This window comes from Argiope bruennichi, chromosome 4, assembly GCF_947563725.1.
Source record: "Argiope bruennichi chromosome 4, qqArgBrue1.1, whole genome shotgun sequence".
Classification (NCBI taxonomy): domain Eukaryota; kingdom Metazoa; phylum Arthropoda; class Arachnida; order Araneae; family Araneidae; genus Argiope; species Argiope bruennichi.
This window is the reverse complement of record NC_079154.1, coordinates 63,380,970-63,398,566: the sequence shown is the minus strand read 5'-3', so window position 1 is coordinate 63,398,566 and position 17,597 is coordinate 63,380,970. Positions and strand designations below refer to the sequence as shown.

General features: G+C 30.8%; 1 protein-coding gene across 3 annotated transcripts; it reads left to right on the top strand.

Moving 5' to 3' along the window:
- Positions 1–964: 964 nt before the first annotated feature.
- LOC129967154 (cuticle protein 10.9-like) lies at positions 965–16,384 on the top strand. 3 transcript variants are annotated; one of them, XM_056081851.1, is made up of 4 exons: positions 969–1,135; positions 12,824–13,048; positions 15,084–15,372; positions 16,113–16,384. In XM_056081851.1, exons 1-4 carry the CDS (start codon positions 1,118–1,120, stop codon positions 16,301–16,303), a joined length of 723 nt encoding a protein of 240 aa, XP_055937826.1. In that variant the 5' UTR covers positions 969–1,117; the 3' UTR covers positions 16,304–16,384. The 3 variants fall into 3 exon arrangements, with proteins under 3 accessions (XP_055937827.1, XP_055937826.1, XP_055937825.1); XM_056081850.1 differs by having other exon boundaries at positions 970–1,135; positions 15,084–15,387; XM_056081852.1 differs by lacking the exon at positions 12,824–13,048 and having other exon boundaries at positions 965–1,135; positions 15,084–15,387.
- The last annotated feature ends 1,213 nt before the right edge of the window (positions 16,385–17,597 follow it).

Sequence of the window (17,597 nt, the reverse complement as noted above, 5' to 3'; positions counted from 1 at the left end):
GAACCATCAACTTTGATGTGTACTGTGAGACACTCCGAAGACTGCGAAGATCCATTAAGAACAAAAGACTCACAGCTACTCAGGGTGTGATTCTGCTCCATGATAACGCGCGTCCACATGTCTCCAGGGTCACACACGCGGAACTGGCCAAGTTCGGGTGCAGCTCGATCATCTTCCCTACAGCCCGGATATGTCGCCTTGAGAATTTCATGTGTTTCGTTCCCTGGAAGGTGAACTCCAGGAAGCAGTGAAGGACTGTGTCTCGTCACTGTCACAGGAATTCTGGGAACAAGGAATCCTTCGGCTCATTAATCAATGAGATCGTTGTGCTGAGACCTATGGTGTATATTTTGAATAAAGTCTTCATTTATACCCACAGTGTCTTTTCGTACCTTTTCATTTGAACACCCCTTGTATATATAAAGATGGTGCAAAACTAAAGTGCATATTATCATATTGCTCTTCAATTTTGCACCATCTTTATATTTTTATATTATCTTGCAAATATCAATAAATTTGTTTTCTACTTTAATAGATTTCATTCTTTAAACAATTTTTATGTACATATTGGAATCTTTAATCCATTATTATGACTATATTTTACATTTCAAATATAAGACAAAATGTGCAAAATGGAAGTCGTTTACAGAATGTAAGTAACGCTTATATTGCTGATATTTCTCCCTTAAATTAATTTACATATAGCTGGTTTATAGATTAGGATACAATTTTCGTATTAAAACTAATATGAACAACAACAACAAGAAAAAAAGCCAATCCCTAGCTTCAACTGCGTCTTTGATTGCACCAATTTTAGTTTCAAATAACTCACGAAATCTTGTTAAATTTCCAGTGATCGAATATCCCTGACGTAAAACTCAAGAAAACTGCAATTCACTATACATCCTCTGAGATAAAAGCCCGCAACAAATTTTCCGAATCGAACTGCAATATCAATTCCGTCATTTTTATTTCCTCTGAAAGCTCATGACGTTCAAATACGTCCGCAGCGGTCGTCTGCATCCTTTGGTTTTTAGAGAAGGCGCAATTTAAATCATGTCATAAAGCTAATAAATAAACCGATTTCGCCTCTTTGTATGCAAGCTAATCAGTCGCAATGCTTTTTACTCATTGTGTAAGTATGATTTCAACAGATATTTTCTTTTTGTTTGATAAATTAAATTAAACAAATTGGGTTACTTTAAATTTATATTATTGTTACTTTGAGTGAAAATTAGCCATCAAAGGCGGCTAGTTCAGATGAAATTATCGTTATTCTAATTTATCTTGTTAAATGAAGATACCCTTTATGTTACACCTTTATTCAGTTACCCTTTATGATATTTATCTTGGCATTCAATCCTATCACTATATTTATTTAAGTTTTATTATACATATCGCGGTATATAGCTAGGAATCAGAGCCCTCCTATTATTATCACGATAAATTCGGATTTAAATATTTATGCTTATTTTCCTATTTCCGCTTGCTACTTGATATTCTTGTAAATTTATTTACTTAAGAAATTTCTTTGATCTGTTATTGCCATATTTTTTATAGAGAGAATCTTGGCTAATTCTTGCATTTTTAACTTGAATTTATTCTCTGGACCTTTTATAAGGCCGCGGTGGCCTGGTGGTAAGGTCTCGGCTTGTGAGCCTTAGGGTTTCAGGTTCGAGACCCGATTCCACCGGAGAACCGTCGTATAAGGGGGTCTGTTGCACGTTAAATCCGTCATGCCCAACGTCCTCCCGCTGGTGTATTGTGGTGTGGAGAGTGGGGTGCCAGCTCAGGTGCCGTCCTCCTCATCTGATTGCGGTTCAAAATTACGAGGTCCGTCCCAAAATAGCCCTAGTGTTGCTTTACAACGGGACGTTAATGTAACTAAACTAAACCGGACCTTTGATCGAAATATAAATATTTAAAATAGTGTTAAAGTATCATTTACATTTCGAATATATCTTGGTAAAGTCGAAAATAAAATTACAAATTATAAAACAACATTAAAAATCGTACTAATTTTTATTTTTTGAATGCTATTATTGCTTAAAAACGTTTCATACGTTCACCTCAAATTTTGTTGTACAATTATTTCATTCATAATGCACTATACTTCATATTCCTTAAAGCTAATTATTTATTGACTTCAAATGTTATTTACAAAAATTATTATTTTTATAATATTTATTACTTTAAGAAAATCTATCTGGCTGTCTGAAAATAGGTGAACGTGATAATTACAAAACTTTTTGACGGTCTGTCAGTCAGTCAGTACCTTTGCATGCATGCAAACGCAATGATTTAAATGAATAAAATTCGATATGTTATCTCGTGTCTGCAACTGTCATTGCGTGTCAAATTTTGGTGTTATCGGTGAGCATAAAGACTTCCAAAATACATAATTTCACGACAGATTTAGTAAAAATGTTAAATTCTTGCAAAGCAACTATATTTCGTAACTATCGTTCATCAACATCATTCAAGACTTCACTCACTGTCCAAAATTTATGCAGCGGTGGCGGCGATAAAAATTTTATTGCAGAATAGAGGATAAAGTTTTGAGTAACTACTTCCACTGGTCTGCTTTTTCATATAAGTATATTCAACGACAAAGCACTGTAAGCATTAAAAATGCTACCATCTGATTTTGATTCTTCTTTAAGCTTTAGAATTCTCTGAAAAATAATTTAATGCAATTTCTCTCTGTATGTGGACAATTTTTTCTGTAACGGTTCCTCAGAATCCCTATTTCTACAATAAATGAACCAATATTGATAGTACAAACAGGAATTCTTTCTGAAATCCATCCTTCTTTAATTTTTAAGTGTTAAGGAGATCTCAGATTCATTTCGTGTACAACGAATTAATTTTCACTGGGATTTATGAGTTTAATCGTGTTAGGTCAGAGACTAAATAATTGGTCAAAATACGTCCTGTTGAATCATAGCATCCAATTTTCATTTTGCCTGTTTAACAGACTGCTATATTTTTGGCTTTATTTCCAAACACATGCCGCTTTTAGAAAGATGTTTTCTAACAAGTTATTCATTCATTTATTTATTTTTTAAATTGTACTTTGACGGTGATAATTCTCTTTTTTTTTATAAAAAAAATATTATTATCTTTTAGGAAATATTTCAACACGAAAATAGAATCTTTCGTATATCTAAACATTGCATTAAGCAAGGATTACACCATAGATATTGGCTCAAAGTTAATCTCACGAGTTCATTGTTCTTGCTATCATAATAGTATGTCTTACAATGATATATTAAACGATTTATACATTGTATATCGATTAAAAAAATATTTCGTGAGTTCCTTCTTCTCTTACCACGTTGTTGCTATAACTCGAATTAATGTCATAAAACTGATGAATAGTGCAGTGCCGATAGCTTATCTTTTTTCCTTGTCTCTCACTTTCACCATGCAGATCTGAATGAGATTTAGTACGCTGGTTCTCACTTTACCTACAGTGTTTTTTTGTCTGATCCACGAGTAGTACCTCCTTATCGATGGGTTTATGCATTAAACTGTGATGCGAATGATAATCCTTATTGCGTTCAGTGATGCTCCGATAATCCAGTATTATCAAAAACGTCCAGTAACATAGTGATTATTATATTATGGTTTACTTTTAGGACTTAACCTTTCCGTTGGGCTGAGAATTTTTTTGTTTAATTCCTTTACAAGTTTCAATGATTTTGAGCTCCAATTCAGATTTGCTACTATAATTTTTAAAAAATTCAGTTGTTGAAAGAACTGATATAGATTTTAAATGCCAGAATCCCCCACATCATATAGTTCTGGTATCGGATTTTACTTCGGTGGAAACGACATTACCGTATTTTGAAGATCAATGTCACTATTTCATATATTCATAGCAGTGAAAAATGATTCATTGTTGGATGCAATTGTTGTAAATATAGGAGTCAAAAATAGGGCAAAAGGTTTAGATTATGCTGCTCCAAGAGAAATTGTTTTGTCTCAGACACTTTGAGAAAGAATAGATTAATATGTTTTTAGGGATTTAATTTTAGAATTTAATAAATAGAATTTCAAAGTTACTCAAGTTATGAGAGTTTTCCCATATATTTCGTAAAAAAAAAAAAAAAAAAAAAAAAAAAATTGCTATTTGTTATTTAGTAAAAATATATTCACAATTTTTTTTTTTATTTTCCCTTAAACTAAAACATCTTTAGATGAATCGTTTCATCGTTTGGAGTTGTATGATATCTTATAAGCGAGCTCGAAATCACTGAACGATAAAAATTCTCCACTGACATCTTAATACCCTCATGTTCAAAAATATTTGAGTAAAAATCTTTCTTTGCACTATTTATTTTTATTACGACGAAGCAGTAGTAACTAAAGATTTAGCCGGACAAACGATTTGCTTGATGTATGTTCTTTAATTGTAATTTGACCTGTTCTCTGATGGTTCAAAGATCAGAGCAGAATATCAGAATTTTATATTTAAAGTAAGCTTTGAATTGGTAGACACGGTTGATAATTTAACAAATGACATTTTAATAATTTTTTTTAAATTTCTGACAAGGAAACTCTTTGACCTCTGTAATGGCACGAACGTGTTATACATCTTAGGAAAAAAACTTATAACTCAAACAAAACGCAGCACTCAGACTTTTCTTTAGAAATATCTATTTAAAATCAAAGCAAAGTTACAACCATCATTCTCCCTCCGCTACACAAGTTTCTTCTCATCATATCATATATAAAAAAAACAATAACCCTCAACTGCGGTGACGAATCTCGCCAAACGTTTTTACAGACGTCGCCAATAGTGGCCAAACATTACACCTTTCCCCCATAATGATAATGATTAATCTCAATTTAATTGTTATCTGAAATTAGAACATTTTATCCACCATTGTGACGAGTTGTCGAAACGTTACAATACAAATATACTACTTATAAATTCAATATAAAGAGAAAAAAAATTTAAGAATTAAAAAGAATTACAATAATATTTACATACATATATGCTAAAATTATAAATAAAAATACTATTTACATTCTTCAGTAGAGACAGGCAGTCTAGACAACGCATCTGCATTCACAACTTTGCTTCTCGAGCATGTTCTATTTCTAGGGGATACTATTGCAGGGCAGGAGTTTATCGTTGTAACTTTAATGACTGCGAGGCATTCCTAACGATGTAAGTTAAAGGATTATGGTCACCGATGATCCTAATAAATGCTCCAAAAATCCATGGTTCAAATTTCTTCAAGGCCCATTCTATTGCGTAAGCCTCCCTCTCTATCGTTGGCCACTGAGTTCGTGCTCGAATCAATTTCTGACTCGCATAGCAGACAGGATATTGCTTTCCGTTGTGGCTCTGTGATAAACACGCTCCAATGCCTATTTGAGATGCATCTGTAAGGATCAGAAAAGGCTGCTCCAGTGATGGCGTATGAAGTTCTATAGTTTTGGACAATTTATCTTTCAGTCCTCGAAAGGATTCTGAATGCGCTTCTTTCCAGTGATCTTTTCTACGTCAAATCTGTGAGGGGATGAGCAGTTTCTGCGTAATTTGAGATATAATCTCTGTAATAGTTCAGCAATCCACGCGTATTTTAAGTTGGGTCTTTGTTCTTGGTACTTCCAATTCTTGTATTGCTCTTGTTTCTTCTGGATCCAGTTGATGCTTCTCAGAACCTATTATGCGTCCGAGATATTTGATTTGAGCTCTCGCAAATGAACATTTCTTCGCGTTTACAGTGAAACCAAGTTCATGTAATTTTGCAAATAAGCAATCCAGGTGTTGTAGATGAGTTTCAAAGTCAGGGGGAAATATTGCAATATCATCGATGTAAGCTCTTGCGAACTTACTACATTCTTTAAAATATTATTTATGAATCTTTGAAATGTGAATGTAGAATTTTTAAGTCCGAAAGGTAAAATTTTAAATCGATATTGAGCTCTATAAATTTTAAATGATGTACAGTCTTTACTTTGCTCTTCCATTGGGATAGTCCAGTATCCCTTTAATAAGTACAAAATTGTGATGTTAGCTTTACTTATACTATACATTAAATCAACAACATTTTCCATAGGAAAGTCATCTGGTTTTGTAACAGTATTCAGGGTTCGGTAGACTACACAAAGTCTCAAATTTCCATCTTTCTTGCTAGCACAGATCACTGATTGAGCTATGTCGGTATCACTCTCTTCTATTAATCCGGCTTCCAATAATTCGTCCACCTGTTCATCAACTTTTTTCTTTAAAACCTCCGGTATCCTATAAATGTATGGCTTCTTCCGTTCCATATCTGGTGTCAAGCGAACTTTATATCCTTCAACATTTGTCTTTGAGTTTTCCGGTAAATAATCCTTGATGTTTTATAATCAGCGCTTTTATATTCTTTCTCTGTTGTTCATTTAAATGAACCAATTCTATCTCACTTTAAAGGCACAGAATAATCTTTCTCGTGAACTGTTATAATTTCTACGAATTCTTCCCCGTCTTCAAAAATAACTCCCACAGCATTGACTCTTGTCTGGAATTTTCGGATTGTGTTCACATGAACTCTCCTTTCTTCATCAGGTAATTTGACTGTGAAGGAATGTGGCGGAGCGACTCTGACTATTTCACCAGATACAATTCACCGAGCGTACAATATTGTTGCTGGAGTTTGGAATGAGTAAATACACAACATCTCCAATCATAAAGCTTTTCGATGCAATTCCCCTATTAAAATAATCAGCGTATGATTGTTATCTCTTCTCGGCAAATATTTTCACTAGTTAAGAAGCTTCCTCCATTTTCATTTTACAGAAATTTTTCCCATCCTGAGATAGACCAGGCCAGAAAAATGAATAAAGAATCTCTGAAGTTTTTCGCATTCTCGTGTCAAATATATATACCCATTATATATAAAAATATTAATATATTAAATATATATAAAAAATATATACCCAAAAATATATATCTTCTAAAATCATTTCGGACCTCAGTCTTGCTCCAAAGTAAATGTCACATTCCTTAGAGAGATCCTGTGATTTGAACCATTTTTCCCCCTGTCATATGGAAATATGAGATGCAGTTTCACTATACAGCGTATCAAACAATTCATGCGAAATTATAAATTCTTTCAGGGCCTGAAAATCATTTACTTCTCTCAGTTTGCAGTAATATTCCCACATAGACGTCAATATGGATGCAAATGGATACGAGTTTCTCCCAAGTTTCTCTTTGCCCTTAGGGAGTTTTCCAGACAAACTAAGGTGTTGATTCGAATTCTTTTAAAATTAGAGTGTTCACTTCAGCGTAATCCTTCACAACTTCTTCATGAATATAGACCAGCACATTCGAAGCCTTGTCACCAAGTGATCTCAACAGGATTTTCGCTTGAAATTCTTCTGTAATTTTCTTATGTCTAAAAGTTCGTTTAATGGAATCGAAAAATATATTCCAAGATTCTGTCTTTTGTGGTAGAGAAATTGTCAAAATTTTCACTCCTTTAATAAGTTTACCTAGGGACATTTCATTTTCATCTCCTCTCGATCACTACCACTCAAACTTGCGTTTTCATTATTCCGCAATCTGGCCAGTTCCACTTCGCATTGTAATTCCTCCATTTTTCTTCTATGGTTTTCCTCTGCCAGTTTTCGATTTTCTTCTGTTTTTCTTCTATTTTTCTCTTCTTGTCTTCTATTTTCCACTGTCGAAATCAAATAACTTCTAATAAAATTTTCATCTTTCTTATATGCTTCGTTATCAATTAGTTTATTCTTTAGCTCAACTAACTTCATGTCAGTCGTTGCTACTTCTCCAATTTCATTCAGTACAAGCACTAAATCTTCTTTTTTAACGTTCTTAAACATTTTTTAAGTCAGAATTCTAACTAGCAACTTCACTTTACTAACCTCTGGTTCTCGAAATAGAGCGTTTTGTAATGGCACACGCTCTTCTTAAAAAAGACACATAACTCAAACAAAACTCAGACTTTTCTTTAGATATACTTATTTAAAAGCAAAGCAAAGTTACAACCATCATTCTCCCTCCGCCACGCAAGTTCTTCTCATGTTAAACCATTTAACTTCGAACGATTTGCATTTAACATAAAACCCATTTTTACAAATATATAATACTCTTTGTGAACTTTTGCAGACCATATTTTGGAAATTCAATCGGTAATATCAGGTTTACATATTTTGACCACTAATAAATAGCTCGAAAGATCTTATTACAGAAGATAATTGTATGACCCTAATCTAAAACAAAACACAATTTTTTATCATTTTCAGGTTCTTATAATAGAATTTACTCTCAACGAATACCTATTGTTCGTGAAAAAAAAAAGAATTGTTCAAAAATATATTATATATACATCACCATTAATCACTCGATATAAATGTATTTCATATTTTGAAGAAACTTCCAAGATATCACTGTTTTCATTTCGCAATAGCACATGATTTTATACATTAAAACGTTTTCAAGATCTTCATCGCTTTAGAATTATTGCATTATCTTTCTTTAATCACTAAAAATGATCTTTGTTTGTAAAAATTGTTATTAGCCATCTTTGAAGATTTGAAATGCGAATACAAAACAATCCATTGTAAATTATATTATTTAGATTGCTAGTTTCACATTATTGCCTATTTATAAAATACAAGACAAACCAAGATAAAGGCAAAAAATCGTATCAAGTATGCACTGTCAAATCTGTTTTTATGCAATAGAAAGGGCCCTCATAAAATAAATCACAGAAAAGATATTCCGAAGCTTCATAAGTAATTATAACAAATAATTTTTTATAATATATTAAAGAAAATTTTTTCATGTGTTGGACAGGAACTGCATAAAAAAAATTCTCATTTAGAAAGTCTATTGAAAATTTACAAAATAATAAGAAAGTAGCTTCTAAATGAAATAAATAATTAATTTACACATGAAAATTTTGTTTACAATTTTTTTTTAATTTCCCATTTTAATTATGAAGAAATTTTTAAAATGCACTTTATTCAATACTACTCATCGTAATCCAAAACAAGCATCTCCTTGATCTGTTACAAAGTAGCTTTCATTACTCGAAGATATTAGAATTGATTTATTTTTGGAATATATTATTTATTCTATTTTGGAATACTGGAATTAATTAACGTAAAATATACATACATTGCAAACTATACACATTGCATTGGTATACATATGTATACTGATACAAAACATTACAACGGTGTTATAACGCCAACTCGTTGCAATCCATATACCGCATAAAAAATCGCACAAAAATAAAATTGACTAAAAATTATCAAGTTTGGCTGTAACAAATATTGCAATCGATACACATGAAAACTCGTTTATTTTTAAATCTAAATATTTTCACAATTATTTAAAATTCGGACTTGAATTGCAAATCTGGAAGAATTTAAAATTAATAAATGCTATATAACTGTGATTAGAAATGAAATTTCTTTTAGCATGAGGTAGTATATACGAAAAAGTGTAAAAAAAACTCTACATTTATTGAAAATTTATATAATGTTTTAAAACAATTTTAATGAACAAAGTTCGCTTAATAATTAATAATTATAGCAATGTTTTAAAACTTTTCTCATATATAACATTTTAAAATTATTTTTATGTTTTCAGGAAGTACTTCATTCTATAAATCAAAATCGGTTTCTAAATGATATTCTAAATAGAAGGCATAATAATCTATTTTCCTTTTAAAAATCAATCCCATGTTTATCTGTTAACCGTTGTAAATAAAGCATAAAAAACGAGAAATTCTTCAGCTTAAATCAGGATTATCCAGTTTATGAATTTGAAATCATTACTGAACATCTGGAATGCTTACATGATATTTTAACATGGAATTATTTCTAACATCAGTAATGCGGTATTGGTGGTAATGGAATTCGGAACTAGTTTTCCAAGGTCGCTTTACTAATTCCACATATTAAAAGCTGCAGAAAACAAATCTTGCTCTGAAAAAAGTAATGTTTTGGCTTGGGCTCGAAATTACTAATGAAAAACTGAATAATAATTAGATAATGTTTTGCGAAAATTTGTATTACGAATATGTGTATGCGTGATTACATTTCGAATTTCAATTTCAGTATTCAATCGTTCCATTCACATTATAATGTCTGTTTCTCTTTCTGAATGCGTTTTGCCGAGGTAAGCTTCATTTGTTTTCTGTAAACTTGGAACTGAACATAAAATATCTAAACAACAATCCGGTAGAGCGTTTTCTCCAAAACTTTCCCGCGTATTTTTATAATGATATTTGAGTATTATTAATCGCATGCCATTTGAGAACAATAATTTCGAAAGACCCTATGAGCGCATAGTATTTGGCTATTAATTATTGGAATGCAATTAGTAAAAAATGACAAGAAAATCGAATGTGTGTTTTGGGCGTCGTTTTTCAGAATATTAAAAGCAAAATTAAACACAGAGCTACAACTTTAGTCCGAAAATCACAAACCAAATTTCGTATATTTCACTAATTCTTCTTTAGAGTTATCGATTTAGCACGCTAGTGAATGTCACGACTGACCAGTGGGCAAATTCTTAATGGATTTAGTTCCAACTTTTATAGATGTTGGGATTTCTAGGCCCCAAATTCAAATATATCAAAATGTAAGAGAAAATTCCGTCTTACCTTGTCATTCCGGGAACTTCAAAATCAGAAGAATCGAGATATCCAAACATGAATTAGATAACATAAACATCAAAATCTTTAATCCAGGCATTTTCTTTTTTATAATCCTTTTCATTTGCTGGACGAGGAGACAGGCACGATAATTATTTTCAACTGTTTATAGACTTCATTTTACGTGCACGAATTCTTTATAAAGCAGACAGCCATCTTTGATTCCATCATACACACTTTATCAACCTAAACTTAAACTTACTTCTCTTTCTCTGTGGGATCATGGGATTTTCCTGACGTCACCAGCGCATGCGCAAAAGGGTTGCTTCATTATGTTTAGGTCAGGAATTCCGTCAATAGATATCAACATTTTGGGGTGATTAAGCTATCCACCAAATTTTATTCATTTAGATCTCTTCGTTTTTTTAGCTATTGAATTATATTTTGGACAGATAGGCAGACAGGCTTTCTCTTAATAGATTTCGTTCAAAATTTTAATAGAATTATATAAATTCAGTTTAAAGGCTTTATTTCAGATTTCAACGATTTAGCACATTGCGTCTTAATATTAATCGCATTAACAGAAAGACAGCCAGACAGACAACCATAATTCTAAACCGTATGTCAAATTTCATCTTCTAGCTCAAAGTATTTATAAGTTATCGTATTGGCAAATAGACATACAGACATAATTTTAAAAGGGGATTCGGGGAGATCTGAAACAGGGATATTTGTCAAAATATCGTGTGCGAATTTTTTAAAATGATAGCAATACTTTTTCTTTATATACTTCGTATATGAGAAAGAATTATTTTTACTAAGAAGTTTACCTGCGACAAATCGTTGGAGAAATTCTTATTCCAAGCGTTTCCTATATCTAAGCATTTATTTTTAATATACCAGTCACATAATTTTATCATCCATTGTCGAAACTAATTTCAATTACTTTTCTTAAAGAATTGTTTAAATACATTTGTCATTTTTTTTCATTTAATTCCCTCACTGCCAGAACCGATTTGTTGCTATAACTTCTTGAATTCTTTGAAGAAATTCACCTTGAAGATCCTTGATCCGATGATTGTCATAAATCTCCAGAAAATTTATGATATACATTTAATCGATTATGTTATACATTATTTTGAAACATTTAATCGACTGACCTTGGACCCACAATTTCATTACTTTGTACAGTTTTCTTTTATCATTAAAAAATACTAATGGATAATGGAAAAAAATTTCACATTTGTCGAGAATCTTAATCCGCGCATTCGTTATAAACATATTCCACATGAATCAGTTTAAGAATGGCAAATAATAACAGGATTGACGTTATACTCCAACAGACGGGGGTGGGGGCAATATTCTCGAAGTGAGGACAAAATTGTTATTAGGAGAGCAGTATAATGATGGCCCCTTCAAATTTTCATCAGATAATTATTTATTTTCTAGTTGAATAATCCATTACATAAATTGAATATAAAATATTTTCAAAATCTTAGAGATATTTTTTCTATATTTATATAGCTTATTCTGATTGGCCACATCTCAAAAGAGACAATTACTGTCACCACTAATGAAGTTAGCATCAATTCACCTTATTCTATTTCTTTAATTAGAGCCATTTTGAATTTGACCCAAGCTGAAACAAAACACAGAAATAGGATCTGACGATTTAATCATGTATCTTTGAATTCAAATGCGATAACATGCATTTTGTATATCTGAGCAATTTTTTAAAATTTTAACAATTTTTCTACTATAGTCATTCCAAGGAATTTGTATGTAAAAATATTAGAGCACAGAATATATTTCATTTAACTAATTATTATTATTATTAATAATTGAGATACTGATTGGTAAAACACGTTATTCAAGCATATCAAAAGTTGGGGGCTTTTTAAAAACTGATTACATCTTTAAAACAATAAGAATTGTTTTCATCTGACGGATTGCATATGATTTTATTTCAGCTGTTAGTCGACTTTGTATGAAACTAATCAAGGAGTACTTTTAAATATGAAAATAGCAGACAGACAATTTCGAGAGAAAAAAGTGGTTTATGCAATCATTAATTTACTGTATGAAAAAGTGAATGTGCAGTTTATTAGCAAATGTCTCGCATCCATTTTCGTTTTGCTATTTTTACATTTCTTTTTTTTATCATTTTTTTAATATATATATTTTGACAGGTTTCATTACTCTTGGTGGCTATTTTTAATTGTGTGATAGCCATTCAAGAAAGAAATAACAGAGCTTTCCCAGGTACTATTAATTCCCGAGGCAGAGCAACTTACGTTGATTATAAAAACAGAATATCAACATCTTCCTATGAGCATGGAGCAGCTGATGCGATTCCAACTAGAGGAACGACACTAAGAGGAAATTTAAGATCATCCAGTGATATCGCCCATAATGCAAATATTTTTTTTTAGTAATACCTTACTTAACTGTAATGCACTGAAAAATATTAAAAACTATGAATTCAAATTTATTCAAATTCAGGGAATTACTAAATTTACTGGGTTAAACCAAAATCAAAATGAATGCTTGTTTTTTTTTACTTTTTTGTATTAAATATTTGAATTCGAATTCGAGATTTTGACGAATCGCCACGTTTTAAACCTCCCGAGTTAGAAAAATACATTTTTAGAAAATGTCCATCTCTCCGTCTCTCTATGACAAAGATAACTCAAAAATGCTTTAAGCTAGAGTTGAAATTCGGTATATGGTCTTTATACAAAATTTGTAGATTTCTATAACACTTTGTGTGAAATTCGCTCAAGGAGATTCGTCTATCTGGCTGTTGGAATGTAAGTTAACATGAAAATTACAAAAGGAAGAGATCTAGATAGATAAAGTTAGGTACATAAATCTAACATCTATAAAGTAGACACTGTGTCAAATGTTGAGCTAATTCCGACTAAGGGTTGATTGTTTGTACTTTCAGAAACATGTAAACGCCATAATTCAAAAGCATAGTGACTTAAATATATCAAATTTGATATGAAATTTTGTGACTACAAGTGCAATTTTGTGTGATTTTTTTTTCAATCTGTTGGGAAAAATATGTCTAAAGCACAAATTCGGTTTTTGGATACTATGCGCATGCCAGGGATTAATCGCCAAATATCTCGCCATGAATATCAAGATAGATTCAGTAAAAATGCTAAATTCACGCCAAAAGTTAATATTTCGTAATTATTGTGCGCCAGTGTCATTTAAGGTTTTCTCTGGTATGACATACTTATTAGAGAATATACGAAAAAGTTTTGGAGAAACTATTACCACTGGTTCTTAAATGTAGAACGTTTTCTTTTTAATTGCAATGTCCTGACATAGATATCGTGATGCGAAAATATTTGAATTCAATTTTCTTTCTAGGACTCTTTGTTTTATTAAAAAAGTAGATTTAAGATTATCTGCCTTAAATGTTATATAAAAACTTCCTTGGCGATCAAATCTCGGACTTGTTAGCAAAAAAATAGACGTCTTGGAAGATCTTATATATCTTCTAACGACTTGAAAACATTATTTTATTACATCAGTTGATTCAAAAAATTATTTGATAATTTACTGAGAATATAAACTTATTCAATTTTTTATGAAATATGATCACAACAAGAGTTAATCTGATAGTGAAACAGCTAAAAAAACAAAATATCATAGTTTGCAAGACACCATGTTATCCAGGTTCTTGTTGCCGAGCAAAGCAAATTTACTGTTTCAAAATGTACATTGATGCTTAAATGTTTTTGAGCTCTGTGTTGCCTTACTATTCATGGGTTGTCAAATGTTCACAAGTTCAGGTTATATGCAAACCCTCCTTTACCCTCCCTTTAAAATACAGTTTGAGTTGTGAAAAAATAAACAAGCTGAAAAATTAGCCTCATATGTGTCTGTTTCTATTATATAAGCTAAGGAAACTTATAGTCATCCACAGTATGTCAGTGTTAAATGTACTTGATTTTGCCTTCTACTGGCCTTCTTACAAATTATTCAAAAATTCGTCTAATTTTCCTACGTATATAAGAAATATCAAATTAAAGCTGAGATTTTGTTAAGAGTATCGGAAGTTTTTCTTTCCACCTTTTTTTGTCATTGACAGCTAACATTTATCTTCTCTTTCGAATGTCTTGGATTAGTCTTTCTTGCCTACACGTCATCTAAATAAATTTAATTATGACATTTGTGTAAAGACTATGCATAGAATTATTACACTTCCTAATTCTCCGAAGTAATACAAATTTGAAACAATTATTTTACATAAAATATTTTAAATAGAAACTTTATCTGAAGCATCAGAAATATCTGAATAGAAAAGATTAAACATTGTTAGAAATTATATTATCTTACGAGTATCAGTTGCTTTTATTTTTCGTAGTTTACTTCAAAACTTAAACACCAGAGCATTTTACGTAACTGTACGTTATGATGCCATTTGACTTACAGGATATTCCTAAGCCATATTCTTTCGACTACAAGACTGCCGATGAGGATGGTAACATGCAGTACCGTAAAGAGGAAGCAGATACAAGTGGTACTGTAAGAGGATCTTATGGGTATATAGATACTGAAGGTCTGTACCGAATAGTCGATTACGTTGCCGATTCCACTGGATTTCATATTAACACCAAGACAAACGAACCTGGAGTAGATGGCAAAGAAGACCCCGCAGATGTTAATTTGATTGTCAGTGAACCGCCGGCTGGTATACAAGAGAAATATAACGAATTTAAAGGTACTGGAGTTGGTGGTAAGCACAAGCTGTTTTGGCATTTAAGTTTATAGGAGAAATTGTTCTTTAGAAATATCATAAGCTACGGATAATTAATCAGAATTTGTTTTTTAACTCTTAATTTACTCAATATATTATAGAAGAGAATTGTTAAAAATTAATTGATGCAGTCTTCAACAACAACAACAAAAAAAGTACACCTTTGTAACTTTGTTGTTTGGTATCGATGGAATTAACTTGAGGAGACAGTTTATTGAGATAGACAAACTGATTAACAAAGTTAATTAGCGTGGTTAATTATTTCCATCGACATTAATTTTGTGAAAATGCCCTAAAAAATAAAAAAAAAGCTACAGAGGTATTCCTTTTTTGGACAACTGTACAATTACTATAATTTTCGTTTAAAAAGAAGTCTTATTACAATTATGAGGAATTTCAGAACATAAATATAAAAAACTAGACATTATTTTGTTTTGTATCAATTGGATACCATGATACAGTTTCGACCTTTCATTAATTTTTTGCAATATTATTTATTATACTGAAAATCAATTCTTGCCAAATACATCCGTTATTATTTAACAGAAATAAATCCTCTGTTCAAATAGCCGTGCTCTTAACTTCTAAAATATTCTTCTCAAGATTTAGGAAGGGTTTTATTATTAAGTTATAATAGATGCCTTAGTAAAACTTTGTCAAAAATTTTGCTTTGGTTGTCATTCATAATGTAACAATAATTTCAGGTACTGGACCTTCCACATCAAGAACTAGAGCAAGAAGGAATGTCTTCAACATACGGAAAAACGCAAAGTTACGCACAGCTATTTTTGGAATTAATTATCCCCACGACACTCATCATTTAAGTGGTACCATCCATGGCTTGTTCAAATCTGGAATAAATTCCGCTGAGAGCAAGGAAGATGAATATGAATAATATAAGAAAAATGATTGCAAGTTTTCTATTTTTATTGTGATTGCAAAGTGCATGATGGAAAATAAAGATTATGCAAATGTCTTTCATAATTGTGGTTTAAAGTTGATTTTAACCATTTTAAAGGCAAGTCACAGATCATGAGTATAAGACAGCCTATATATTACGATTTTTTTATAATTATAAAGATTGGCAAAATAACTTTAATAAAACATTTTTATAATTGTTTATTTACTTTTACATGACATTTCATTTTCGCAATCTAATCAGGTTCTAATAAAAAATAGTTTTAATTAAGCATTCAAAATAGTTTTAAGTAAACACTTTTGTGATTATTTATTCACTTTATTACTACATGACATTGTATTTTCTTTAAAATTAAATAAATCTCTGAAAGTTTTAAAAAGGTAGGTATATGAAGCTAGCAGTAGAGATTTTGCAATGCACTTCAAGTTTAATAAATCTAAATTTCTACAATAAATCCATTTTTTTCTGTTAAAGAAAATTAAAAAAATTACGTATTGAACGATTTACTAAAGAATAAATTTTGCTTTTCATAAAATAATAAAAATAATAAAATGAATAAAAAAATTATAAATAATAAAAAAAATAAAAGTAGTAAAATAATAAAAGTAATAAATTGTATAAACAATAGAAATAAATAAAGAAAATATAAATTTATATATTTAATACATATTGATAAAAAGGGATAGTAGTAATGCTACGTTTCATCAAAACATCAAGTTTGATTATCAGATACAAATCGTAATTAAAAGTAATTAACTTTCTCTTTCTTCCCTAAATTATCTTAAATATAAATAGGTTTCAGTTATATCTTAATTAGAAATTCACTTCAACTGAATTAATAATAATAACGAGTTATATATTTTATCAATCATGCGATTTTCGTAAACAATATTGTGAGTTAAACGGTATGAAAATAGCCAAACATAGGTTTCCGCAACTAGTTTCATTCATTCGAAACGAGAAGTATAAAAATGCGTGGAAAAATACATAACAGCAGGTTTATTTCTTTAAGTTTTTGGTAAATATTCGTTGCAATATTTCGAGTCGTAATATTTCTCGCCAGCATGTAATATTTATAAATAATATAGGGAAATAACTTGGAAGAAAACTTCTGCTGATAACTTAAAGTTGGCTATAATATCCTTTCAAATAACGTGGTTTATAAATCCGACGGCTAAAACAACTCGTATATTATCTACAATACAAAGAAGACTCTTTCTACTGCGTCTTAGGAGTATACCAGATTTAACCAACATTAACGAAACAAAAA

Bases quoted from the DNA above. Each gene is read 5' to 3' on its own strand.
- LOC129967154 (XM_056081850.1), top strand. The intron at 13,049-15,083 runs GCAAATATTTTT...TTTGACTTACAG, and splicing joins CCAGTGATATCGCCCATAAT to GATATTCCTAAGCCATATTC. The intron at 15,388-16,112 runs GTAAGCACAAGC...CAATAATTTCAG, and splicing joins TAAAGGTACTGGAGTTGGTG to GTACTGGACCTTCCACATCA.